The sequence below is a fragment of the Cyanistes caeruleus genome, chromosome Z, assembly GCF_971803275.1.
Source record: "Cyanistes caeruleus chromosome Z, bCyaCae1.hap1.1, whole genome shotgun sequence".
Taxonomy (NCBI): domain Eukaryota; kingdom Metazoa; phylum Chordata; class Aves; order Passeriformes; family Paridae; genus Cyanistes; species Cyanistes caeruleus.
The window spans coordinates 24,868,859-24,896,696 of NC_141732.1; the positions used below are offsets into that span (position 1 = coordinate 24,868,859).

Genomic DNA, 27,838 nt, shown 5'->3' on the forward strand with positions numbered 1-27,838 from the left:
GAGGAAATGATGTAACCGTAAATGCCAGAAGAGTTCTTATATTGCATGCTTTACATTAGGGCAGTTTTGCACATACACACAGGATGAATCAGTTCTAACATTTGCTCAAACTGCTCATAAACCTTATCAGTGAAAGTGGAATGGTTTCATATTAAGTCTTGAGAACTCCAAGTAAACTTCAAGCTTCAAACCAAACTAAACCAAACCAAACATCAGTTGCTGTGCCTAGCTACAACCAATTGGATTAGAAGACTCTCCTCTTGAGTGCATGACAACTATAAATCCTATGAATGGAGGCCTGGGTGTTTAAGCTCATATCACAACATCTCTGCACAATTCTGAGTTTTCATTTACTCCTTTCAACTTTGTTGGAGCTGTTGAGGAGCTTACAGAAAGTATGAAGTGGCTTCCAGAATCAGAACTTCTGAGCTTTGCCCTGCTGTCAGACTGCAGGAACTTTTAGGCATTTTCATTCTGTTTCATGGTTGCTTGTACTTCATAGTTACTAAAAACACTCCAATGTTACTTTCCATTCAAGCAAAACCAAAAATGTTCAGAGTTTCAAAGAGAGACAAATATTTACAACTCATACATCAGTCTCTTAAATTTTTAGTTCTGGAGGAGTCTGTTGGAAAGGCACCAGAGGCCGAGGAGAGAGAAGTTGGCTTTGTGCATGAGCATAGGAATTTGAGTTGCCCATGAGCATTACAGCATTTAACTCTCCAGCAAAGGGTCATGGTAGCTATAAATTGCATAATATGACTAGTATCATATGACTGAAATGTCTTTGAAAAGTTACCATGTGTCTAGAGACCACAACTAGAGTACTGTGGTAAAAGACTACAAGGTGGCTGTGGAGGTGATCAGCTTCTGGAAAAAACACCTTTGAATATAGTTCTTAATGGAGCGTGATGTATTGCCTTCATTATGGAAGAGGTTGGAGTTGATTTGACTTCTTGGTTTAGACACTGACATATGTAAAAGAAAATCCAGCCTGGCAGAACAGATTTTGTATTTAATGAATGAGACATGATAAACAAAATACCATGGCTAGAAACTGAAGCTAGACAAAATGCATCCCAAAAGAGGAAGGTAACTATGTTTAGCAGTAAAACATAAGAATATCTTGCTAAAAGATTCTGGTACCTTTGACTTTTAAAAGGTCATTAGATGTGCCAAGTTGTGCATCTTTGGGTTCAATGATCTCAGCCTTTGCCTTCATGGCCTTTGAAACTCCAAGACTCCCAGGCTGTACACGAGGAGAGCAAGACTGTCTGCATCTTCCTTGTAGTACTTTGCACAAGAATCTCACCTTCACTGGGGTGTTTTCTGAGAATTTCTTCCCTCAGCTGCCCAGGCAGATTCTGCTTTCTCAGTGGGGTTTTTTTGGGAGCCAGAGAACTGCTGCAGGGCCTTGGATGAGGGGCAGTGGTGTCAGGTATTAGTCTTTCCTTTCACAGCCAGCACTGTGGTGCCCTAGGCTGACTGCCAGTCCTTGTGCGCGTGTCATGATCTCTACAGCTTCAGGTATGGCTGTCCTGGCTTTCTCCAGACCTCAGGACATTAACTCCCTTAACATTTCCCTGGAGTTACGGGGGCAGCAGGCACTCATGTCACTCAGTCCTCAAGCACGTACTAGTCCTCTCCCTTTTTTCTTTCTTTTCCTGTATAGAAGTTAATGGCCCATGAAGTATAGTCTGGAGCAGATGATCTAACAGTCCCTTCTAGCTCTGAAATTCACAAAGCTACGAACCCAACCAAGAAAAGTTACTGTGTCTGTGTAAACCTTATCAAAACTGAGTTCTGTTCATTCTCCAAAGTAAGTTTCTGTGCTTATAAATTCCTCTCAGCCTCTTTTTATGACAGAGTGCAGCACATCAGAGGAACTGTCTGATAAAGATGGGGAGAGAGGAGAGGGATTATTATAAAAGCCGTCCCTGTGGCTCTGCCCGGAAGTCTGCATATTTCTCTTATACATGAAGTGGCATATACAGACTGCAGCTTAACCCAGATTTCCAGAGAAATAATAATGTGGAAGAAATAAAAACAGTAGCTCTGAGTTTCCTTACTATTATCCTATTGCAAGAACACTGAATGGACATGCAACCACATACTGCAACCCCCACAGCTGTCACTTTGGAAAACCCTTTGATGAATTGGATCTTGATATTTACAGAATCTATTAAAATACAGCCCATCATGTGTTTGTTTATATGTTGACAAGATGATGTACACTCTGCAGGTCAAGGGTGATGTGAACTGTTTTGGTGTTCTTGTCAAAGCAGCTAAAAAAAGAGCATTTAAATAATTTTTGTAGAATAATTGTCTAAGAATGTAAAAGCAACATATGAAATTCTTACTTTAAAAAAAAATCTCTACTGATCTGACACAAAAATCTGAACTTGTTATCAATCAAAAAGACTTTCCTACTTCTTCCCTAATATGTTAGAAAATTGGCAGCTCAGATAGAAAAACAAATAGCAAAATTAAACAGAAAGGAATTGATTTAACTACTTGGGTGGGTATCCAGTACTACATAAAATTTTTCATTTGGGCTTGTCACTTATTAAATATATTTTTTTAACTAATAAGTCTACGCAGCACATACAAAGTCTTGCACTATTTTGCTATAAATATTCTAAGTCAGAATTAGCTTTATAAATTAAGCTTTATTTCTTTGAACATCATTCATGTTTGATTTTTTCCTTGCAGTTACAAAGAAAAAGTATTATCTGAAATACAATCATTTCAGTCTAGTAGTTCTCACTGATATGTCTTGCAACTCCAAATGTGGCTGTATTGAGGGTGTTACTTGCGTGAAATTAGACTCCAAACTGATATGCTGAAGGATTTCAGAGCATTCTCTCTGCTTTGCATTCACTGCATTGTTATTAGATTTTATTCTCATAAAGTAGGCTAAGGACTAAGGCAACTTACTGTAGAAGGCTCTTTCCATCTCGAACTTTTAACACTTGTTTTTTTCAGCTCCTTGGAGTCACCTATTTATATTATGTATAAATATAATTTATATATTTTTAAATACATAAATCGTGTCCCACACAAAATCTATCGTCATTTTGGTGACATAAAGGAAATCAGGAAAGAGGGCAGAAGAGAGGGTGAGTTTCAAGGCAACAAAAATACCCTTTTTTCTTGGGTTTTTACATGCAAGTTGACAGACTTTTGAGGTAACCATATGCTTCACTGTTTTAGAAAGGAATATTGAAATCTATGTATCTGTATCTGTCTATATTGTGAATGCAAAGTGGAGCTGGGGTGAAAAGCCTGAGAAGGAAGACAGTGTGAAGGTGAAAAAGAAAGAGTAAGTGGATAAAGGGGGGGGTCAGGGAAGGAATGAAGAAATGGATCTAGGCAGTGTGAGAAAGGAGGGAGCAGCAGTGCTGCACATGAGAAACATGAGGTGACAGCTGGACATGAGCTGTCCCGAGATGTTGTGCTGAAGAACTGGTAGTGTTGGCCCTCCTGTTCCCCTTGGGAAGAAGGACCTGGGAGCAGCTCATGATATCTTGAGATTTCCTCTTCCTAAAGGCAGCAGGCTGCGCTGCTACAGCTTTGGTTGCAGTTTATTCCTGGGCCCTGGGGTCCCTCAGTAAGCTGCTCTTTGGATCAGGTCAGGGAAAGGATGCAGAGCAGCCTGTTCTTTTATTCATGGTGCAGAAAGGAGGTTCAGGATTTTTTTGAGCTGAAATACTGCTAGGTTTTTTCTCTTCCTTCTTTTTTTTTTTTTTTTTTTTTTGTTGCAGATTTATTTTGTTCTGGCAAAGCGAAGTGCTTATAACTTTGTTTCAAAATGAAAGCCAAGGGACTTCTTCACATATCTGGAACCTTCTTTCTTCCTCTTTATTCCAGCTTGTCTTAACCTTGCTCTAAAAGAATTACTGTAAACATTTTTCTCTCTCTTTCCCCGTCCCAGGTTTTGTTTTTTAAATTTATTTTCTGTTGGATTGCCAAGAATGAACCATTTAGAACTAGTTGTGAGATTTCTGTGTACGGACACTTTGCCCAGAGAGACCTGAGGTGATGCCACCAAACCCAGATGTTAGTGCTCCTTGGTCACCAGGGCTATAGCTACCCTCTACAGTGAGGTGTGGAATTGATTTATTTCTGAATGAGCTATTGAACCTGCATGGCACAATACAGGTGAGTTTTCCGTGCTGCTAGCCTGGATGCATCCTTTCAGGGTGCCTGGGTGCGATGCACTAAGCTGCATTCACAAGTTAGCAAAGCAAGAGATTCTGAAAGCACCCAAATCAGTGATTGGGGCTCTGAGCAGAGCTTGGTGATTAAATTGAAAACAAGATTTAAGCGCCCCAGGAAGAAAATACGTGTCCCAGTTTGTTCTGAGATACTATTATGATGGCACCTATTTAGATGCTGAAGATGTTTCAGCTGCATGGTAAGAACAAAGCTCAAGTAAGAAAATCTGAACATGGATGAAAACACTTTTAAGATTTTTTTTGTGTGTGTGTTAAACTCAATTTCAACTATCAAGCTTACAGCAGAATCAGAAAAATTAATTATCAAACTAACAACAAAAGTTTCTCCTGATTTTCTGGAATGTTACATTGAGTTTTGATGTATATAATTTAAAGCACTAAGCAGTAGAGTTTAAAGCAAAGGAAGGAGCTGAATATGATTCAAAAATTAAAGTCTCTCAAAAAAAAACCTCAATGCACTTAAACTGCTTTTTTTTTTTATTTTTATTTTTATGTACAAACAGGTAATAAAGGTTTCAGTTTAAATACTGCTGTAAACTGGAGCATGAATTATAGACAAGCATCACACTTGCATTACATTTTCCAGATTTTCCAAGTTAGTCAGAGTGAATGCTCTTTGGACAATGTTTCTGACAGTTTAATTAATTATAATGGAAATATAACAAAATGCTCATGCCTTTAACTGTATTCTTTGGCAAGTATTGCACTTCATGAAGAACTTCATAACTCTAAAAAGGAAGGAATCCAATATATTAGTTAAGCTTTTTCATTTTTATTAATGGTCTTTGTTATATGGGTTACTTGTGTGGGAAGCAGACTTTCAGGCAAGAAGAATGAAAAAAATTGAAAAACCAAAGAAACAACTCACTAGTGTCATGCTAAAGGGCTCTCATGGGCCTTATGGGCAGATTAGTTTGCTATCAGTGAACATGCTTAGAAATAAGGAAAGGATGATATGGGATTAATGATATGGGATTTAATCACTGGTTGGTGATACATAATTATAAGATGGTTTGGGTTTGGAGGGACCTTAAAGACCCTCTGGTTCCAGCCCCTCTGCCATGGGCTCCTGCCATGGACACCTCCCACTAGACCAGGTTCCTCAAAAGCCTCATCCAAACCTGGCCTTGAACCCCCCCAGGATAATCCTCGGTGTTAGGGTCAGATGTTAGAGAAGAAAAAGAAGTCAACCAAGTTGCTTGCTGGTAGCTGTGGCTACTTTCACTACAGGCTACTAAACTGCTGTGCACAGCTCACTGGTGGTCCGCAGGACCTTGTGAAGTGTCCTGCAGATTACACGAAGGACTGAGTTCAAAGGAGCCTCACTAGGTGGTATAATCACCGGCTGTATTTCAGCACCGTCATGACATGCTTTCCATGACACAAGACAGGATCTTTACCCTGTCTAACACTGGCACGCCACTAGGATTTCCACACACAGAGTTAAGAACATCTGTGCACTCACCAGACGATTGTTTGCAAACGTCCTGTTTGTGTATGCATGCTCTCAGTTTGCTTGTGAAGTCTTGCCACAGCTGAATGCCAGGTGTCAGTGTGGCGTGTGTGGGCATAGGTTGCCTCAGCAGGGTAAAAGCCAGCCTTCCTTGTAGCTGGTTGTGCTCTCTGGATAATAAGGCTGTGGCAAGAGTCACTAGATGACACTGTTACATAGTTTCACACAATCGGATTTCTCGGTGCCTGTGTGGACACGCTGTGCTCTCTCCGGTGTTCCAGCTCCCATTAGTTTGCACTAGCACAAATGTCATGATGATTTTCTCTCTGATTAAATCTTTCTAATTAGACTTCGCTGGAAGGCAGAGTTGGAACTGCATTTTGTACAAAGCTGCGTATGGTTTGCATCCCAAAAACCCATTTTTGGCAGCAATGATTTCTCCGCTGTTAAGGATAGGGTCTGCAAAGACCTCTGCCTTTGGAGATCTCAGAAGATAGTGGCGTGCACCACGAGCAAGCCTGTGTTCACACAGAGCCTGCTGCTGCTCTGGGCTGGTGTTGTTGGAGAGGAAAGGTCAGCAAGGGGAGCCACAGCTGCTTTGCCAGAACCCCACCTGCCCCCCAGACCAAGCCGGTTCTGACGTGGAGTGATGGACTGTTTGGAGCCACTGCATTTTCCATGTGGAAACTGTGTCTTCCCTTGGCCCTTCTCCCAGTGGAGGAATTAGAGCCTCTGGTCTTAAGTAAAGGCTTTTTGCTCCTCCGTTTGATAAGGCTGAAGTAGTTAGACACACCAGGCTTTACTACTTGTGCTGCCAGTTGTAACGGGAAGATTTTGCTGCAGTTCGAGCAGTGGTATCCCGTTCTTGTCATGCTCCAGACATTCTCATATTCTTGCCACCACATATTATCTCAGGGCTTCCATAAAATGACTCGAGATGTGCCAGCTTGCCAAGTCTTGAAATTAAAATTGAGTGGAAGTGGAACACTTTTATTTATTTATTTTTTTATTTGTTTATGTTACGTTTTGAGCATGTGTCTGAAAAGCTTCACCAGCACAGTAATTTTGTGAGCGATATGACAAAAAAAAAGAGTGGGTTTTTTTCCCCTTTGCTTTTTTTTTGCTTTTTTCCCCTTTGCCCAGCTCTAATCATTTACTGGGTAGGAAAGGTCATTTTTGGGAAGAGGCTTTCAGCAGCCTTAGAAGCCACAGCTCTCTTAAAAACTGCTGTTACTTCTGTGTACTTAATAAAAAAAAGGAAAAAATAAATTAAAAAAGGGAGGATTATATTTTGGAAAGAATGCTGAAAAAACACTTAAAACCCAAAACTCCTGATTGGTTGACAGCATGCTTTCATAGTCATAATGGTGGCTCTTCTAAGACTGATATGATTCTATACATTTACTTATAAATGTATTTGTATAGAGAAGGTATTTTTGTTTCTCTAGTAAAAAGTAAACAACAATAGTCACACTTCAACATTGAGATGATAAAAATCATTCATACAATTTTTTTCAAGAGCATGAGAAGACAACACAAAAAATGGCTGAGTTCTTTGAGTACTAGTCGCAGTAGTCCACTCTAGGGTGTGGCAATTTACAGTAAGTTGTGCTTGCAGAACCAGGCAACAACATTCAATGTCACTAAGCACCTGATCTAAGGGAGATAACCTTGATTACTCTGTGCTGCAAATCACCAACGGTGCCCCAGTCTTTATTATCAGGTTCCCCTATTGCAAATTCACTCAGAACACATAGCATTGCATCCAAAGATGTTTCTGCACCTCCGGGCAGACACAACCCAAATAATTTTGATCAGGGTAATTATTTCAGTCTTATAAGTGATGTGATTCCAGCAAAAATTAGTTTACCACAGGATAGCAGACTCCCAGTAAGACACAATAAATAGCTGTAAGTACATCCCCTGCTGTCATGACCTAGGTTACTAATTGACACCCAGAGAACAGATTCGTCTGCACCAGTCCCAGTCACTTTGATTGCAGTGTAGATATGCTCTAAATCAGTGACATTTTTAATCTGTGATTAAAACTGATCTAGACGAAAGACTGGTATCTTTTCTTATGCAATGCATGCAACGTATCTAAAACAAAGGCTGCTTAAATTAATTGTCTTCTTTTTTTTCTTTTGCAAATAAAAGGCTGCCAATGTATTTATTGGGTAACATTTGTTCCCAATTGTAACCATCAAAAGGTCAGAAGAAGTTCAAAATTACATGATGGAGTTTATCTATTTTTTTTTTTTTAAATGACCTGGTTATTGCCATTGCAAGTCATATTAAATTGTTTTGGTTATATGATATGTGATTTTTATATTAATGCCATATTTAAAATGTATTTATGAAACATTTGAGTTCTGACTATTGTAGCTCAGATCTGTGTGGTTTTATGACTAAGACATTTGCAAATTTACAGTTAAAATTGTTTTGTCAGGAACCAAACAGAGTTGCATTTTAAAAGGAAAACTTTGGATAATTGCATCATGATGGATCTTTTGAGTCATGTTTATTTTTACTCTCAAGGATATTAAATCAATACAAATCTCAGAACAGACTGTATTCAGTATGTGAATGACATATATGATGAGGTTTGGATTTTTTTCTCATTTATGTGAACAGTATATGTAGATGTAACATTAAAGCTGACAGATTTTAAGTGGAGTTGCAAAGTTAATGGTATGGTTTACATCAGGTGTAAAATGGGAATTGCAATACATACCTTTGTAATATCACAGGTGAAAAGTGCTGCAATCATTTGTTGTAAGTGTGGTAAGGTCTTCTTGCTCTTTTTCTCCCATCACCACTATAATTTAAAAATCTGCTAGCTATCTGGGTATTTTTGCATTGACTTTTAGAGGATTTGCACTGTAATTAAAAGACTGAAATACAGACTCTGCATTGTGCTGTGTGATGCCTTTTGATCCTGTTCGTAGAGCTTCCATGCAATTTTGTGTTAACAATTGCTCTTAGCAGTACATCTTTGGGTCTGATTCAGATTGTATTTACAGTGTTAAAAACTCTATTAGAATCTGAGGGTTTGTTTTGGTCACTGTTGTTTTTGAACACTTTTAGATAAAACACTTTTTAGATTGAGAAAATGTCACAAAACATGACTTTTGAATGTAATGGTTATGGAAAGTATCTACAACTGAACTGTGTTATTGCTAATGATTTGTCTGCAGAGATTAAAATGGATTTCATTAACAGTCAGATTTATATTTATAGGAATACAGAAATTGCTCCTGCATTTTCACTGATTTTGATGTCATGGGTAAGAAGGTAAATCTCCGGAAATGTGGAAAAAGCAGGGAAAAAAAAAATAAAGGAAAAAAAGAGAAGAAAACAGGAAATGCGGTTTTCATACTTTCAAGCTGACAGGCAGCCTGTATAATATAGGATATCCTGTGTACATAGTGAAGTAAAATATGAAAAGCACACAGGGCACGCTCTTTTTGGTATTGTCATGGCAAGAGTACTCTTCTGAATATGCAGCAACTTAAATTTCCAGAGATTTGGGAAAACAATAGCTTTAATCTGGACCTATTGCCTGCACAATTGGTAGAACACATGAGGTTTGTTGAGCATATACAAAGTGTGCACCAAGATTTTTCTGTCCTGCATGGTTCCACATTTTACCTTCTTGCTACTTCACATTTCACAAAATGACGTCTAGAGGAAGTTACATGCTTTTGGGAAGAAAAAAAACCCCTTGGGGGCTCAGTCAAGCTCAGTGACCCAATCTATACCTCACTGTTGAGCAAAAGCTACTGGGTACTTCTGGGAGAAATTTTAGTCACCACTATAGCTTTCACATTGCAAGGCACAGTGCCCCAGCACCCCTTTCCTCCTGCACTCACTGTGACAGACTGCACTGTACATTTTGATCCTCTGTGTGCTGAGCTTGCAGTGATAGCAGCAGGACTAAGTGCCTGGTAACTGAAAAGTACTTACATATCAGTGTCATACACTGGAATCAGTGTCAAAGAGGAGATTATTACAGCAGTGGATGTTTTGGGGACAAAAGACACACATCCATATGAAAGCCAGGCTTCATTAGTCACGCTCACTGCAAGACTACCCTTTAAAGTATGGAATGCTCCTGAATGTACCTCTTTATTAAGACTCTGGTAAGTGTCTTTTCCTCTCAGTCAGTTTGTTTATTCATCCTTGATTCCAAGGATTTGCTCAATTTTCTAGTAAGTATAATATATTTCCTATCCAGATGCCACATGGGATTACTAGACAATTTACTTATCTGGACAGAATAAATGTCTTCCCTTTGAAGCCTGGAGTAACTCAGATCCTTCCCTGCTCTCTGCTGGAGAGTGAAAAGTGTTTGAGAAAAAGAAGCAAAATCTTCCATACTGACATACTATCATATTCTGCGGAGGAACCTCAGTATTTCTTGACAGAATGAGTCAGCAGAGGCTAGAATCCCAGTGCATTAACTTCTCCTGTCTCACTCATCCTATACTCCCAGTTTCTTGGAGAACTTTTAGACAAATTTGAACTAAGATGACAGTCCTGGGATTTCAGCAGCTCTTTGGGCTGTCTCAGTACAGTGTCTTATCTAAAGTTGGCAGTGACTCTGTAATAGCAGTGACTCCCTAAAAGTTAAAGTACTTTTTTGCCTCTCACCTTTTACTTTGATTTTCTGCAGAGAACATCAACCTCTTTATTTTATTGTTGTTAGGTGGAGTGGGTTAAAGAGCAACCCACTAAACAACCAAGGATTTTGAGTTTAGGAATGGTTTCAGAATAACTATAAAATATTAAATTTACGTTATCCACAATATGTTGGAGGTCAGTTTGCCCTCAAAACATAATGTCTGACAATTGTGCTTTCTTAGTGTGGGTTAGAAAAAGAATATAGTAGACTTAGGAAAACATCATAATTTAACAAGTGACACATTTCAACAAAGACATAAAACTGTAGGCAGTACAGAAAAGAAGCAAAACCTTAGGAAACCATTACTTCATTAGGACAAATATTTTATGTCTTTTAAAAGACTCCTTATTAAAAAGGGTGAGCTCTAGGATATTCATGCTTGCGTGAAATAGTAAATCTGTCATTTGAGAACAAGAAGTGCTTCTTTCTGTGGACAAATTGATTTTTATTACAGCTTCATCAAATTCTTTGAAAACAGTTAGTCTGAGGGTATTGCTAAGAATTGGCTCACAGTTATTTTTAATATTCTCTCATCTTACATATACAGCGGTCAAACCAGTTAGGAAAGTCAACCACATACAGTAAGTATACATACAGTCTGTGAGGCATTAAAAAGAAGCTGAACAAGGACTCATTTGCTTACTAGCAGCAAGGGGTACTTGAGGAACCCCTTGCAAAAATATCTGTTTTCTACATTGTTTAGTTTCTCTGCCCTTTCTTTAGGATGTCTTCTTTTTGCTCCCAAATGCCTGGAGAAATATACATCAGACTTAGCTGCTGCCTTTGCATGTACCAGCAGACAGGGAATACCAGCTGGCCAGGAAAGGGCTCAGATTTTAACCTGCCTGCAGATACACCCTGGGTTTATCTTCCCCAGAAGTAGGAGGGAGCTGGTAGAGATCTGCACCCCACTGGGAAACCAAAGCTTTTCTGTCTGGCAGAATGGAAGCACGGTAACTCCTGATTAACTCAGGAAAACTGTGAAGTTGTACTCCCGATTATTCTTTTTATATTTAAGCAGAAAATTCTTGTGATTGTGCATGAGGGAGAAAGACAGGAAAGGAGTGGAGAAAGGTTATGCTTTCATCACATTTTCTGGGTCTCTCAATTCGTTTAGCCTTATCTGTGTCTTTTAGATTGAAAGCTCTTAGGTGCCATGACTGTTTTTATGTGTGTCTTTAACTGGGGTACAATAGATAACTGGTTATAAATTGTTGGAGTTTCCCAAGGAAGCAATTTTTTGTTTTGAAGCTAATGCTCAGAAAATAAAACTTTTTGCCAAAAAGTGTCAGTTTCATGGAAGTATCTCACAAATAAAATGAAAAATAGTTCAAAATTATCTAAATGGATATTAAATTGAAGTTCTTACATTTTCTAAACAGAAAATGTATTTCTCAGTTCAAAATTCCTTTAATTTTTGAAGCACAGTAAGGTTACAATGAAAGTACATTTTGGTTTATAAAAACTTGAAATAATCCAAATTAAAAACCAAAAAAATCTTTGTCCAAAATATTTTGTTATTGTTATTGCTTTACAACCATTGTGAGATTTTGAACAGATCCAGCAAAACAGTTTTACAGACAGCCTTGCTAGAAAATTATTAATATCTCCTTCGTAAATTTTGATCTTGTGGGAAAAATCATCAAAATAATTGGTTTATTTTAATTTTTTTTTAATTTAGTCTTGAGGAAAAATAGAACTTGCTTTGCACAAATCATTTTACTGTTAAAATATTCAAGATGGATTATAATCACTGGTTCTATTGGTTTCAAATTCTTTTGTCTGCCTTGAGTTTATTTGTAAAAAGTGGTCATTTAAAGCCAGCAGATTTGCTACTCAGACTACTTGACTATTTCTGAAATAGTCCTGCTTCATCTGTGTTGGCCTATATAAGCCACCTGTGCATTTTCACTTATACCTGTTTGGGATAAAAATTTCACTTTTACAGAAAATTATTTTGGCACAGAGAGGAGAGCTGAGAAAAAGCTGGAAGGATAAGGTATATACTTTTAAAGGTGAAAGAGATAATGCAGAAAGTAATAATGAAAGAGACCAACACCAATCTTTGGAATCAGTCCTTCATTTTCACTCTAATGAGATATTCTTGGGTGTTTTTCTGCAACCTGATAGACTGAGGGACAGAAAAAAGAAACATGATGAAACAGCGGCTGATGGAAGACTAGAGGCAAGTCAAGAAAATTTTGGATAACATAGGATAGCTAAATAAGAGAAATCACTAAGAATCACTTAGTTATCCCTAAGAAAATTACTTCTTATTCAATTTAGAAATAATGATAGGGACCATAGCAGCGTAAATTATATTTGTATAACGAGGTCACCTCTTTGGAACCAGAGTCATGGAACCAGCATAACGTAGAGATCCAAATGTACCATTTGTAGAGTTTAACATGCTTCTTGCAGTTTTTAGGAGTGGCAGTGATTGATTCATTCCAGGAGCAAGAAAGAATGCCTGCTGCTGAACTGCCAACACCAGTGCAGCCAGCGTCTCTGTGTTGCCTGGACATCGCCGGTCCCAGCACCACCCTTGTTAAATACCAGATAGCTTCTGAGAACTGCCTGAAGCCCCACAGAACGTAGCTTGGCTCTCTCCTAGCCTTTTGGAGAGAGGCTAATTTATATTTATTTGTAAACCTGCATCATTCTAAATTTTTTTAATTTAAAAAACTGTGTCCAAGAGTTACTTGTAGTCCAGATTAAGAGCATCTTTACTGCTTATTTCTAGATCAAATCTATCTGAATATACTCTTTCTTGGCATGGATCTACAAAGTGAATACCTAAAGGGGAAGTACTTTGTTTTTGTTACCATTCATGTAATTTTCCAAATTAAGTGTTTCCATTCTCATCCTTTGAGTCTCTCAACCGGGTTTTAATTTTCACAGCATGAAGATGTGATGAGTACATGAACAGTTATTCAGATTTGCTGGTCATAGTCTGAGATTAATTACAGAACACAGGTTTGTAATAATGACTTTGCCAAAATCCATCTAACATTGATCCTTTACTGTATCAGCAAATATGGAAATGAAAATGATTATGGAGAGCTTGAACTGAAGAATACTTGGAACCTGTTGCATTTCATCCACCTCAATGGGTAGACAAAATGTTGTAATGATGAGTTCACCCTTTATTTACTGTATACACAGTTTGTGACAGTGGTTTTTATAACTCTAAAAATTACACCTAATAAATAAGAGAGGATACAGATTTTCTTGATTACATAAACCTAAATATTTATTCAAGATTTCATGAGAAGTTTGTCTTAATTTAAACAGAGCTAGGGCTTCTGAATGGGTGCCATTTATTTGATGTGGACACGAAATAAGTTTTAGTAATATCCACACCCATTTAACCAGTAAATGTTTTCTACTAAGGCTTTGCTTCGGCATGGTTTGCCTACTGCAGTCAAAATGAAACTGAAGTCAGCTTTTCATAGATCATATTTAAGGGTTTTATCCTTCATTGCATGAAGGATTGCTGGCTTTAATTAAAAAAAATCAGGAGAGACATGTAAATGTTGTTGCTGTAGTTCAGAGAAATGCAGTATTACTTGTATTTTCCCTCTTGGTATTGATGTATGTAGAAGTTGGAGACACTAGCACATTGTGGCTATTGCTGCTGAGAAGGGGAAAGGAAAAAGATAGGCTTGAAACACAGCCTGCAAGATGGCACAAAGCCAGTGCACTGAAAAATGGCAAACGTCACATTTAACAGCTGGACACAGAAATATTTCTCTTTAATTTGGAAGGAGAAAATTTTCTTCACAGCAGGGCACTCTCAAAAGAGTACAACATCAAAGAGGGTGGGTCTCCCCAGTCAAACATCATCTGGCTCCAGTGATGGAGCAAAATGAATGAACTGTCAGGACTTTTTTCCAGTGTGTATGTTTTTGCCAAGTGAAAAGTAAAAGGTTTAGTGGCTTGTTCTGATCACAGACCAAATCCTGATAATGGAAAGCTGATTCCCTAAAGTCCTCCTCTGATCAGCTGACAGACAATGTCTGAAGAAGACCCCATATTGATTGATGGTCCACTTTGTATTGATGGCCTCTGCCACCCTTAGAGATAAGTGAGATATGCCAAACGCTTGACAGCTCTGGAGGGCTCCTGTGATTGTGTCTCAAGCAATGTTCTAATCTAATGTTATAATCCCCACAGAAACAAACACACTTCTAAAGAAACTTAGCATGATACTTACCAACACCAGACCTGCACTCAGGAAAGAAGAAAACCTTTTTCACATTCTCCACTATGACGTCCACAATCAACATCAGCACTACTCCTTTACTGCACTGCTTTCATTTGCTTCTTGATTCTGACTTCAGCCCCAAAGAAGCTGCAAACTAGCCATTCCTGTGCTGTTTTTCTGACAATCCTATAATTTAACAAATTGGAAGGAATAATAGACTCTAGGAATTTTTTGATATGAAAACATGGCAACACAGTTTGTTCAGCCATTAGTCATTTGTTTTATGAGGAATCTCAGGCACAGTTTATCATATACTTTATTACTTGACCTTTTAATCATCATCTGGGGAACTTGACATTCCAGACATTCCAAAATATTCCAAACTAAAAATATCACAGTGCCTCATTATTTAAAACTCACAAAGGAATTAAGTATATTTTCTAAGGTATGTAATTTTTACTGAAATTCCTCATTTATGGTAAGCCTTAATGAGAAGTTTAAAAACGGATTGAAAGAATTATCTGTGGAGCCTGTATTGTAGTAGTAAATTGGTGCTCTGCTGTGATAGATGTTCTACACATACACTGTAAACACAGCCCCTATCCATATTTACTTACAAACTGAGAGTGAAGATAAGCAAATGGTGCACAAAAAATGTTATCAAAATCCCTGTTTTCTACAGCCACAGGATCAAGAGTTTAAGTACTTGCTGTAAGCCATGTGACAAACCATTTTCAGGGCAGGAGCTAAACCCAGGCATCTGCAGAGCAATTCAAGTGTCTGAATAGAGGTGTTTAGTGGATTTTTAAATCCTGGAAAGTATCTAAGACTTACAGACAGGGCTGACAAGTAGTGCTCAGAACTTAAGGATAACTGCTTGTCTTCTGGAGCAGTCACTGAAGTTTTAGTGTAATACTTGAACACACCAGAAACACTAGTGGGAGCTTAATTTTACACACCTGAATATAGTTATTATTGCCATAGTCCAAGGACAAACCCTTATCAATGGGTCACAACCATTACACTAGGCCGCAATATTGTTTTTAAAGAAAGTAATGCTCTTGACATTTCTTGAAGGGAAGGCTACTTGTGAACAAGCTTTCATTTTGGAGAGGATTTTCACCTGTAGTGCATGTTTGCATTAGGGTTGGGATTTTTTATATAAGGTTGGATGGGACCACTTGAGTCACAGAGTCCAAGCTCCCTGCTCAAGGAGGGTTTCATAGCCATGCTACCCAGGATTGTGTGCAAACAGCTTTTGAATAACTCCTTAGAAGGAGACTCTGCAACCTCTCAGGGCAGCCTGCTCTAATGGTCAGTCACCCTCACAGTTTTCCTTTATATACATGTAGAGCTTCCTGAACATCTGTTTCTGACCACTGCCTCTTGTCTTTTTTGCTTGGCACCACCAAGAAGAGTGACTCCAACCTCCTGATATCCTCCCTGCAGATCTCTTAGAAGCTCTTGCAGCTCTGTGCTTGAGAAGTACCTTTATAATCTAGTTCTTAAAATGCTTAAAGGAACATGACATTAGAGCTTTTAAAAATCCTAAAGGTAAAGAAAATTATGAGAAGTGCTGCAAACTGAAACCAAACTAAAATCAATTACAGAATGATAATTGTGCCATATGTCCTATGCACTGTATTTCAGTATGTCTGAAATACTAATATGTCCCTAAATTAATATTATTATTAATACTACATAAATATTAATATTAGTATGTCCCTAAGCGCTGAGTCTGGGATTTTTATGTCTGAGATTTGCTACCTCTCTAGAGGTACTGATTATGCACAAAACTGTGCAAACACAGTTTGGAACAGTGTTTTGAAGTACTTAAGAGAAATTATAGGAGTGAGGGATGAAAAGCTGTGCTCCTCTTGGGCCATCATCTTCCTCTTACAAGCAAGGTAAGCCTTGAGTTTGAAGAACAGACTCTCCATACTTTTGTTCTTTCTTATGTTTAAGAACCAGGGCAAATTAAAATATTTTCCATTTATGAGTTTCTTTTGGTCCTGAGTGATTTCTCTGGGGTCACAGAGTCATCAGGAAGTCACCCCAGGAGTACCTACTCACTCGTTGTGGCTTAGTTTTCTAGCTTGATACTGAGAGATTAAATCTGCCAAAATCCTTCTGGAGTATCTTGTTTTCTAAAGGAATGAAAAAATATGAAACAAACACTTTTTAGTTTCACTTTTCAATGTCTAATGGTTTTGAGAACCTTGAAGAAAATGGCCAAAGCTCTGTTATTACCTTGCAAAGGAAATAGCGTTCTGTTTTCACAGACACCGGGAGCAAGAAAGAATCACTGTAACTGTCTTGATTCTCTGGCTCCAAATATAATTTTAGGAGCTTTATTACTGAGAAAGTTCATTGATTCTTTCCAGTTGAATGAGGGTTTTCAGTATAGGGCCCTTACTTGTAATTCCTTCCCTGTTGAATTTACTAGGATATTAATTTACCAGTCAAGGGGTGTGAGAATCTTCTTGATATGATAGTCAGCTATGATAATTTGCCTCTCTGTTTTAAAACCATCTTTTCACTTTTAGTCTGGTTTCTTTAATGGTCTCTCTGAATAGTGAGCCTAGATTGGTAACATTTTTCTCTTTGTGCTCCATGTCCCACACAGAAAAGACTGGAGGAAACCACTTCAGTCGGTTGCCTCCACATGGAGGTAAGGCTAGCAGGCTGCACAAGAATGCAATACAATGAGCAGGGTGGAAAGAACAATGTTGAACAAAAATGTCTCCCTTGCAGAATGACTCATGGCTGGAGAACCACAGCTTTTTTTTTTCTATCAATGTACCTGTCAGGAGAGTGTAAAACCACATGCAGGGAAGGCCCTGTGATCTCAATGGATACTGCAGGAGCACTGGTCCTTTACAGATCTGTTTACATGTGTGTAAGTTTCCAGCCTCATGAGTGGGGATTTTTTTCTGCTCTGTGTCTTCCTCTCATTGCCCTGGTGTTGAGTAACACTGTTGTGTTACATGAAATTCTTTCCTAATCCAGGACCTCCACGGGCTAATGTCAAAACAAACCACTGAGACTTGACTTAAAAAAAAAGTAATTTTATGAAGTCCACATAATCAGCAGGGCATTGCTTTCATGACACTTTCTGGAATAAGGCCCCAGTCCTCCAACTGCTTACACAGATGCTTGATTTCACACACGAGCAGTCCCATTGAGATCAATGGGACTACAACATGTGCAGAAGTGTTTGCTGGACTGAGGTCTAAGTGAGAGATGAAGCCTTTCACCTAGCACAGACAGTTCAAACCAATGTTTATAGTTTCATATGCCATAATCCTTTGAGAAACATTAAAACTAAATAGCTTTTAATATTATTTGGCAAGTATTCTCTTTTATAAAAATTGCTAGATGATGCCTGCTAGATTAAAGAGAAAAACATTAAGTAGATATTTCAAGATGTACACTCCACATCAGATACGGTTAATTTTAGAAAATTTCTTTGATTTGTGTGAATGGTCAAAGGAGACCATTGGCTGTCAGCATATATTTCTGTACATTTTCACAGAGGGGTTGCATCCAGTTGGCCAAAAATTTTGCTTTGACTTTAACCAGTGAGGCCTCCTGATATTTCCTCCTTGCTCATTTATTTCAGATTTCTATTCTGTTAATTGCTTTGGGAAACTTGTTGATAATTCTGAGTATGAAAAAATCGCATGTAGTACAAATATTGCAGCAATGAAAAATCCTTCTTTGAATGGACTGTTGCATTTTCTACATGGTAAGGAGATAATACCAATTATAACTATAAAAATAGAAGCACTTCAAAGCAAGTAGTTACTTGCTAGTTATTGACATGGATTTACTTCATATAGATATAAAGACCATAGTAACTGGCTTTCATTTTCTACCTAATAAATAAGCCAAAGCATTCTTATCTCCTCCTAAGATGAAAAGCTTGAATGTTATCTGAAACATATTTATATTTTTGATTCTGCTATCTGTCCATAAATAATCTGAAGGCATACTTTAACTGGTAAAACAAATCAATTAGTCTTATCAAGAAACAGAGGAACGTATGAGAAGTATTTGTAGCTAATGTCTTTCTGAAATAATGGCCATGTAATTGAACAGGGAACCTGTCAAAACATTTCCACTTGTAGCAAAAGGAGGTTGATGACATGTTTACTACTATTGTTGCATACCAGTTTTACATGTATAGTTGATTATTACAAACTCAGTAATATTTATTAGGCATCAAAATTTGATTTATCAGAATGTGATGAATACTCTTTTCTTTATTCTGGCTGTTCAGCCTGTTTGCTGTATAGGTAATCTAAAAGACGGCATGTAATTTACAAAATATTTCAATGTTTGAGATGTGGTCTTCACAAAGGATGTTATTATATAATATCACTATTGTCATAAATCAACATCAGTTTTTCTTTTTAGTTACACTGTATTTGGAGAGTTTTCTATGCATTTTAGTTTGTCTCTGAGTTCCATTATATTTCATTTTTCTTTTATACAGTGAGACTAAAGAGTTCTTAGAAAGTTTGCTGAATGCTCTAACTTGATCTGAACCCAGATGTCTTTTGATTTTCAGCCTTAGCTTATGCTCCCTAAATGTAATATTTTCAATGAATTTTGTTAGAAGTCTTCTCTATTTCAGTTCATGCAGCATCTTCTGAATGTTTCCAGCTTTCTAGATAATGAGGTCCTTTCACAGTGTGCTGATTTCAAAGCCAGCTAGGCACCAGTACACTACACAAAATCCAACCTAAATGAGTAAGTTATCAAGTCATGCATACAATCCAGTTTGCTTTCAGTTTGACGTGATTAGAAGCTCTAACAAATAAATAATGCATATGTATTATGATAAACTCTAGAGTTCATCGGCATTTTGCTTAACAACCACTGCCTTAGGCAAGTCAAATTCAGTTATCTGAATCTCAGGGCTTTTCAGGAAAGAGACATTTATTTCTTCTGCTTAATGGGAGAGGTAATTTGTTCTGTTGGCTATAGAGCTGTCTTCTACCAGTAATGCCACTTAACACTCTTCCCCATCTATGAAAGCATACCTATATTCAATTTTACTTACAGTACTAGTCTATTGTAGATGATGAGTAAAATGCTGTAAAGTGAATTTAAAAAGAATAAATAAATGAAGTATAGCAGTTTCCTTCAAAAGAAGATGATGTTGATGACAGGATTGGGTGTTTATGGGTGAGAACAAAGAGGGAGGCCAATATAGCAGATATTCTGGTGGAAGTCTGTTTTAGACCATCCATCTAGCCAAGATCAAGAGGCAGGTGAAATATTCTATAAACAGCTGGGAGAAGTCTCATGATTGTCATCTCTTGTTCTAGAGGGAGACTTCAATTTAGCCAAAGTTTGCTGTAAATGGAACACTGCAGAGGGGGAAAAGTCCAGGATGATTGTGGAGTGTGTGGAAGATATCTTCCAGTCATAGATGGTAAGGGAGTCAGCTATGGAATGTGCCATGCTGGAGCTGCTTGTGGACAGAGAAGGACTTGCAGGTTATGTGGTGGTCAGAGGCTGTCATGAGCACAATGATCACAAAATGATCGAGTTTTCAGATCTCAGAGATGTAAAGAGGAAGATCAGCAGAACCATCTCGGACTTCCAGAGAGCAGACTTTGGCCTGTTTCGGGTGACAAAGTCGCTTGGGAGGCAGTCTTGAATGGCAAGGAGTCGAGGAGGATTGATGTTCCTTAAGAACAAAATCTTAAAGGAACAGGAGCGGGCTGTCCACATACGCCAAAAGATGAATTGGTGGGGAAGTAGATTAGCCTGGTCAAACAGAGAACTTTGGCTGGAAGTTAAAGGAAAAAAGAGAAGAAGAAAGGGGCAGGCAACTCCAGAGGACTACAAGGATATCATGAGTTTATGCAGAGAGAAAATTAGAGGGGCCAAAGCCCAATTGCTGTAAAAGAAAATAAAATGATTTCTGTAAGTTGTGTCACAACTTGAGGGCCGAATAGAATCTCTTTGGTGGATATGAAAGGAAACAGTGACAAAAGATGTGAAAAAGGCTAAGGAACTTAATGCCTTCTTTACCCCAGTCTTTAACAATAAGACCAATTCTCTGAACAACCAGTCCTCTGAGCTGTAAGACAGGTGTGGGAAGCAGAATGAAGCCCCTGTAATCAAGAGAAAAATGGTAAGAGACCTGCTACTCCATTTGAGCATACACAAGACTAATGGGTCAGATGGAATTGACAGAAGTCTTGAGGAGCTGGAGGAAGAGCTCACTAAGCTATTTTCAATCATTTATAAGTGCTCATGGCTCATCAGGGAGGTCCTGATTGACCAGAGGTCAGCAGATGTAAAGCCCATCTGCAAGAGGGGCAGAAAGAAGGACACAGGGAACAGCAGACCTGTAAGCATGGTCTTAGTGCCAGGGGAGGTCACGGAGCACATCACCCTGAGTGCCATCATGCAGACAACCAGGACTGGGCACAGCCAGCATAGGTTTAAGAAAGGCAGGTCCTGCTTGACTGACCTGGTCTTTTTCTGTGAAAGTCTGACATAAGTCATGAATATTAAAAGGCTATGGATATTCTCTACCTGGTCTTCAGTGGAGCCTTTGATGCCATTTCCCACCAAATTCTGCTGGAAAAACTGATGCTGTTGGCTTGTACTCTTCAAGTAAAAAACTGAAACTGGCCTTGTCCAGAGAGTGGAAGTGAGTGGTGCTAAATACAGCTGGTGGCCAGTCACAAGTGCTGTTCCTCTGGGCTCAGCAGTGGGGAACAGCCCTGCTCAAAATCTTTATCCATGGTACGGATGTGGGGATCAAGCACATCCTCTGTCAGTCTGCAGACAACACTAATTTACACAGAAGTGTTGATCTGCTGGAGTGTGGATAGCTCTGCAGAGGGATCTGGACAGGCTGGACTGACAGGCTGAGGCCAAGTCTATGAGGTCAAACAAAGGCAAGTACCAGGTCCTGCACTTTGGTCACACAGCCCTGAATGATGATACAGGCTGGGGGCAGAGAGGCTGGAAAGAAGTCTCAGTGGAAAAGGACCGGGGTCAGCTCTGGTCAACAGCAGCTGAACAGGAGCCAGCTGTGCCCAGGTGGCCTAGGAAGCCAGTGGCATCCTGGCCTCTATCAGCAATAGTGTGGCCAGCAGGACCAGGACAGTGACCATCCCCCTGTACTGGGCACTGGTGAGGCCACACAAGTCCTGTGCTCAGTTCAGAGACCCTCACTACAAAAAGGACATTGTGGTGCTGCAGCATGTCCAGAGAATGGCAATGGAGCTGAGGAAGGTCTGGAGCACAAGTCCTGTGAGGAACAGCTGAGAGAGCTGGGGATGTTTAATCTGAAGTAAAAGGGGATTGGGGGGACTTTATTGCTCTGTACAACTGCCTGAAAGGAGATTCCAGGAGGGTACAAGTTGGTGTGTTCTCCAGTGCCAGGAAAAGAGTAACCAGCCAGAGACTGTGCCAGGGAAGGTTTAGCTTGGATATTAGGGAAATGTTCTTCACCAAGAGGGCTGTCAAGCACTGGAACAAGCTGTTCAGGGAAATGATAGAGTCACCATCCCTGGAGGTATTTAAAAGAAGTATAGCTGTGGCACTTGGGGACTACATTTAATGCTTGGCTTGGCAGTGTTGGCTTAAGGGCTAGATTCAATGATTTTAAAAGTCTTTTGCAACCTAAACAATTCTATGATTCTATAATTGCACACCTTTTACAGACTGTCATCTTAACAGCCAGGCTTATAACGATTACCCTTTTTTGCATATTTTTCAACTTCCATTTAGGATAGACAGCTTTGAAGATGTATTGTTTTTCCATCAAAAGCAGGGTCTCACTCAAATAGTGAAATTTGCCTAGTGTCAAGCTTATTGAGTTCTGATGCCCGAGTTAGAAAGAAGAGACTTGCAGTGTAACTGGCTTGTAGGGTTACACACTGTTACAGAAAGAATATAACTTGCATGGATGCTACCATAGCTAACATGTCTGGTTACAACTTTTTCATCATATTACCAGTAGTTTTGGGTACATCTTTGCTATCTTGACTCTTCCCATTGAAGCCAAGACAAAACATCTTCAGAGAGGCGAAGACTCATAGTAAGTGATGTGAAAATTTTATGGTTTTATGTATGTGTTATCAAGGACAATAACGGTGAACAGCAAAATGCAAGAGTCTCTATAATGGTAAGAATTAATTCTTGAATATTTTGTGGTTTTCTTCACATCTTTTTTGATGTCTCGCAACATAAAACAAATATTCAAATAGCTACTTTTACAATATAAATGTATTTGCAAAGAAAAATTCTATTTTCAGGATCACTCTATTCCCTGACTGCCTGAAATGAAAATGAGCAGCCAAATAATTATCTGCAAATACATTTCTATCTGACCAAATGGAAAAATAAAATGCAGGAAGTATTTCTAAAGACATAATCCATTAACAGACCATGGAGAGAGAAAAAAGGAAGGCAATAGATAGGGAGGAAAGAACTTCAACAAACTATTTTTGTTCTTGCTGCTGCTTCTGTGAAATCATTTGTAATTGCTTCATAATTTGGCTTTCTCTGCAGCTGTGCTGTTATATTTGAACTTCTTTAGCCTACAATTTTGTGGTATCTATACCAGAAACTGGAGCAACATTTTTTAGCATTGGAATTAGATATGCCCCATTGATCCAAGTGAGCAATACTGACTTTATCAGTACTGAAATAACTGAAGTTCTCAGAAGTCTCTTTAGCACTCCATCTTGTCTTTTAATACTGCTTAAACCTTAGATGGTCCGTGTTTATGTTACCTTTGTTATTTATGTTAGCTATGGCTGTTCAGAGATTTTAGAGCAACACTTTTATGAGTGCAATGTGCTTTAGAAATTATGTTATTACTGCCATTGTGCATTGCTCTTATCATTGCCTTTAAAGAAGCAGTATCTGTGTCCTCCAAATAATTGTCCTCAACCAATCCAGCAAGTAATACATCTAGTCCTTCATATTTAATTTATGTTTGCATGCCATTAGTAGAAGAGCCTCTATTTATGTCTTGATTATTTAATAAAGCAATGCTTGCAGGGAAGCGAATAGAAAACACTGAAAAGAGAAGACTGTATTCTGATGATGTGCTTTGGACTTTCTTGGACAATGAAGCAGTTTTTTTCTATTTGAAGTCAAAGGATGAAATTCATAGAAGTATGTATCATATTCTGAGTTTTTTTATCAGTAAAATATCTGCAAACAGTCAAGAACCTATTAAAAAGTTCGTCAGCTATAAGAAGTTAATTAACTATTAGGCAACTGCTAAGTGGGATCATAATGCAAGTCAAATGAGGTGAGCTCAGACCTCTTTTATCAGATTCCACTCTCTTCCACAAATCTGGCCCATTCCATTCCATTCCATTCCATTCCATTCCATTCCATTCCATTCCATTCCATTCCATTCCATTCCATTCCATTCCATTCCATTCCATTCCATTCCATGATAAACAAAAGACCACATCAAAAACGTTTAACCCTTTAAAGTCAGCAAAACCAACAGTTATCAAGGTCCAGTAAGAAGCTTAGGTAACACTTCCAAGTGCAGTCAAAGTAGAAAAAGGAAATAACTAATTGTATTTCCACTACTTAGATCAGTTACTGATGTGAGATACAGAAAAAATAAATGCAGAGCCTGAAGGGACTTGAAGAAATGGCATTCTGTTTTGCCATGAGGCTATTGCAATGTGTTAAAAATTATGCCAGTGTAGATGGATGTAATGATCAAGTGAGGTAGCCAAAGACTTCCAGTAACATCAGTTTACCACAGGTTTCTGCAGTGTTTTCTGTAATAGTTACTATGACTGTTTAAGGATGTTTGCAGGTGTAATAGAGATGTGGGTAAATATATATATCAATGGTTCACTGTAGTTCCTGTGTTCACAGCTTGTTCCACAGGTTTGGTTTTTCTCCATGGCAGGTTATGGTTTGCTCCCTCATGATGGTTTCTTCGGGCAGTTATGTCTTCAATGCTCTCCTGATTTAAATAACTGTGAAATGAATAAGAACTCCTGAATGTTAGGGACATGGAAAATAGTAACCATATCTGAGTTTTGGGGTTTTTTTTCCAGATTTTAACCCATATTATGCAATGCGACAAATAGATTTGACACAGTATTGTATTTTAACTTCTAAGCCTAGGGCTTCTGCTTCCTTACAGATGGGTTAGCAGTCCTGTAAGAATAGGGATAAGAATGCTGTTGGATAGATTATGAGTATGCAGTAATATCCTCCTATGAAAGGAGGGCATAATGTCACTTGATGCACCAGTATTTGTGAGAATAAAGTATTTGAAAATACTTAGTCTTACAGCACAGCCCTTCCAATTCCAGACCAAGGCCCAGGAAAGATCCAGTCCTATGTTTTCATGACAGATTTTAATTTTTCATATCAGTTAATGACTGTCTATTTACACAAAGTTCTGGGTAGGACCCTGTCTGCCAAGATATGAGTGTCACTACTGATTATGGCAGTCCTCTGTGTCTTTCTTGTTTCATGTCATCTGGGGATTAGGAAGTTATCAGCTCTTTATTTATGGGAATTGTTTTTGCCTCATGTTAAGTCATATATTGTTATGTGAATAAGCAGCATGCAAATGGATAGATAATAAACACTGCTGAGAATGTTTGAATGGATATTGCCAAAATGGTTTCAGCCAAGTACTGTTAGTCATTAATTTTTCCTTCTCTTCCTTTTTATAGGCTGATGTCCTGTAGAAGTTCTCTGATTTCTTCAGCTTTTTATAGTTTAGCTTATTCTACTCCCGTATTCAACATACATTAAGATATTTGCATAAGAATAGGTTCTTGCTGATAATCAGAATGTAGCCATATATAAAAAATAAACTTAATCCCTGGGATTGGAGTATTTGTTTGCTTCTTAGGACTCCTGATTTCTCTGACTTTATTCACTTCAGTGCATGTTGGGGTGGGATCTTTCTTATCCAGCACAGGAGTATTTGGTCCTTGTCACAGACACTTGGGAACAAAGGATAAGGATCGCCATAGACACTTGATTTCTGTGTGTCTCATGCTCTTGCAATGGACATATTCCTCCTGATTACTCACAGTCCCTCTTGGCCAAAAACAAAAGCAAAGCTGGTTCCTGAATTTGAGACTGTCTTTAGGTAGAAGGAAAAACTAGATTTTGATTCCTGTGTATATTTTTGTGTGAACTGTAAGAAACCCTGTTTTAAAAAAAACATAAGTATTGAATATATTAATATTCAATATATTCATATATTCATCTGAGATTATTCTCTTGATATTGAAATAGACATTCAAGATTGTTAATCTGTTAATATACTGATTGTTAATATACTAGAAGTGTTCAATTCAATGTAATGGATGTGCTTCCACTTTAGTTAGCAGAATTCATGTTTTCAAGAAGGCATCAATTAAGGCTCATACAATTTCCAAAGGGATAACATTTTTGGGGTATGGATATTAAAGCAAATATAAAGTTCATAGAGGGGCAGAAGATGTAAAAATGAGATTTACTTCAGATAGGCACCTAATTGTTCAGACGCGTTTGTGAAGTTTGTCAGAGTAATTGTGTAATAAGTAAAAATCTTGTGAGATCACATGTTTTTACTCAGATTAGATCTACCTCAATAGGTAGGTTAGATTTTCTAAGCAGTCAGGAGGGCAGATATGCATGATACATTTATCTTTTCATGTCAGAACCTCCAGAGGAACTCTTGATCAGACAGAGCATCCACTTTTGAATAGAAACATAATACTGTATTTTTTAAAATCACCATAACTGGCTCTCATGTCCTTAACAGGGATGTAATGTTTAGGAAAACAATGTTTCCCTCAGGACTGGTTTCTCATTTAGTACTTCAAAAAAGTTGCATGTCTCAAAGGAGTTCCTAAAGACATCATCAACTCCGTTTTTCCTTCTAGTCTCATTTGTTTTGATGTTATGAATCCTACAACTCCCTAACATATCATGTGAGGCTGCTGCAGTATATGCTTTTGCTGCAGCTGAGATGTGAAAGAGGGATCCTTGTTTAGGAATTACTACTGCCCCTTGCTCAGATGTCCCAGCCATTTTATTGCACACTTTACATCCAGATTTTCTTGTTTATCTGGCAGTTCATTATTTAAGGCCAGCTTGTCAAAATAGGTTAAATATTCTTTGGGAAACATGGTCACATCTTTGAGACACCACAAATACTTTAAATATTAAGAGATTGGCTTGATAAGAGAAACATGATAAACTTGCATCCCCTAAAATACTTCTCTGCTTTTTTCATGTTTATTTCTAAGTGTATCAGTACACAGACGACAAACTTCATGGCAATAAAGTCCTGGAAATGCCACAGAGACACACCAGCAGTGAAAATGATTGCTGATTATTTGTTCTAACTGCTTGACCTTGTGACATCTCCCCCAGATATATGACCAAGATGGGACACTGCAGCACTTTATCGATGGCGGGGAACCCAGCAAGTCAAGCTGGATGAGGTACATACGATGTGCGAGGCACTGTGGGGAGCAGAACTTAACGGTGGTTCAATACAGGTAAAGTGACTTTTGATTCACCCAATGACACAAAATGAGAATGTTTTATCAGACTGTAACCATCAGGAGTACTGCTGCCTTTGATTGCAAAGACAGCACCAGAGCTTTGGAGGATGTGCTCACGTGGAGCAGCACGCGCGGGGTGAAGCTCCAGGGAGTGAGGGCAGCCCTGTGTCACTTGTGTGACCACCACACCACACCACACCACACCACACCACACCACACCACACCACACCACGCCACGCCACGCCACGCCACGCCACGCCACGCCACGCCACGCCACTCCACGCCACGCCACGCCACGCCACACCACACCACACCACACACCACACCACACCACACCACACCACACCACACCACACCACACCACACCACACAGCGCTCTCTGCACTTTTTCAAATAGTCTCATCAGAGGCAAGCCAACACAAGCAGTTCTCCACCCTTAATAGAGATGCAAGTGATAGGGGAGGGGGAAAAGTGGCACCCAGAGGCTTCCTGAGGGTCAGTCACGAGGTGTGTATACACCTCGAGCTTTTTTGTTGAGTGCACCTGCCAGCCAAGATTGCTAGAACTTGTACCTCTTATGTTGCTGGCTAGAGAAAAACAAAATGTGAAGAAAAATGTAAAGAAATTATGGTGCATTTTACTTTGTACTGGCAAATAGATCCAGAAAACCCAGACAACACATTACATAAATACATGATCTCAGCTATAAACAAACCTTTT

General features: G+C 38.7%; 1 protein-coding gene across 2 annotated transcripts in view; it reads left to right on the forward strand.

Annotated features, from left to right (window-relative positions):
- PRDM6 (PR/SET domain 6) overlaps window positions 1-27,838 on the forward strand; it is a 77,114-nt gene that overhangs the window by 23,585 nt on the left and 25,691 nt on the right. For both annotated transcript variants that reach the window (XM_086868327.1, XM_086868328.1), the window contains exon 4: window positions 26,985-27,112. In XM_086868327.1, coding sequence (XP_086724453.1) covers window positions 26,985-27,112 — 128 coding nt within the window. The remainder of the gene's footprint in view (window positions 1-26,984; window positions 27,113-27,838) is intronic.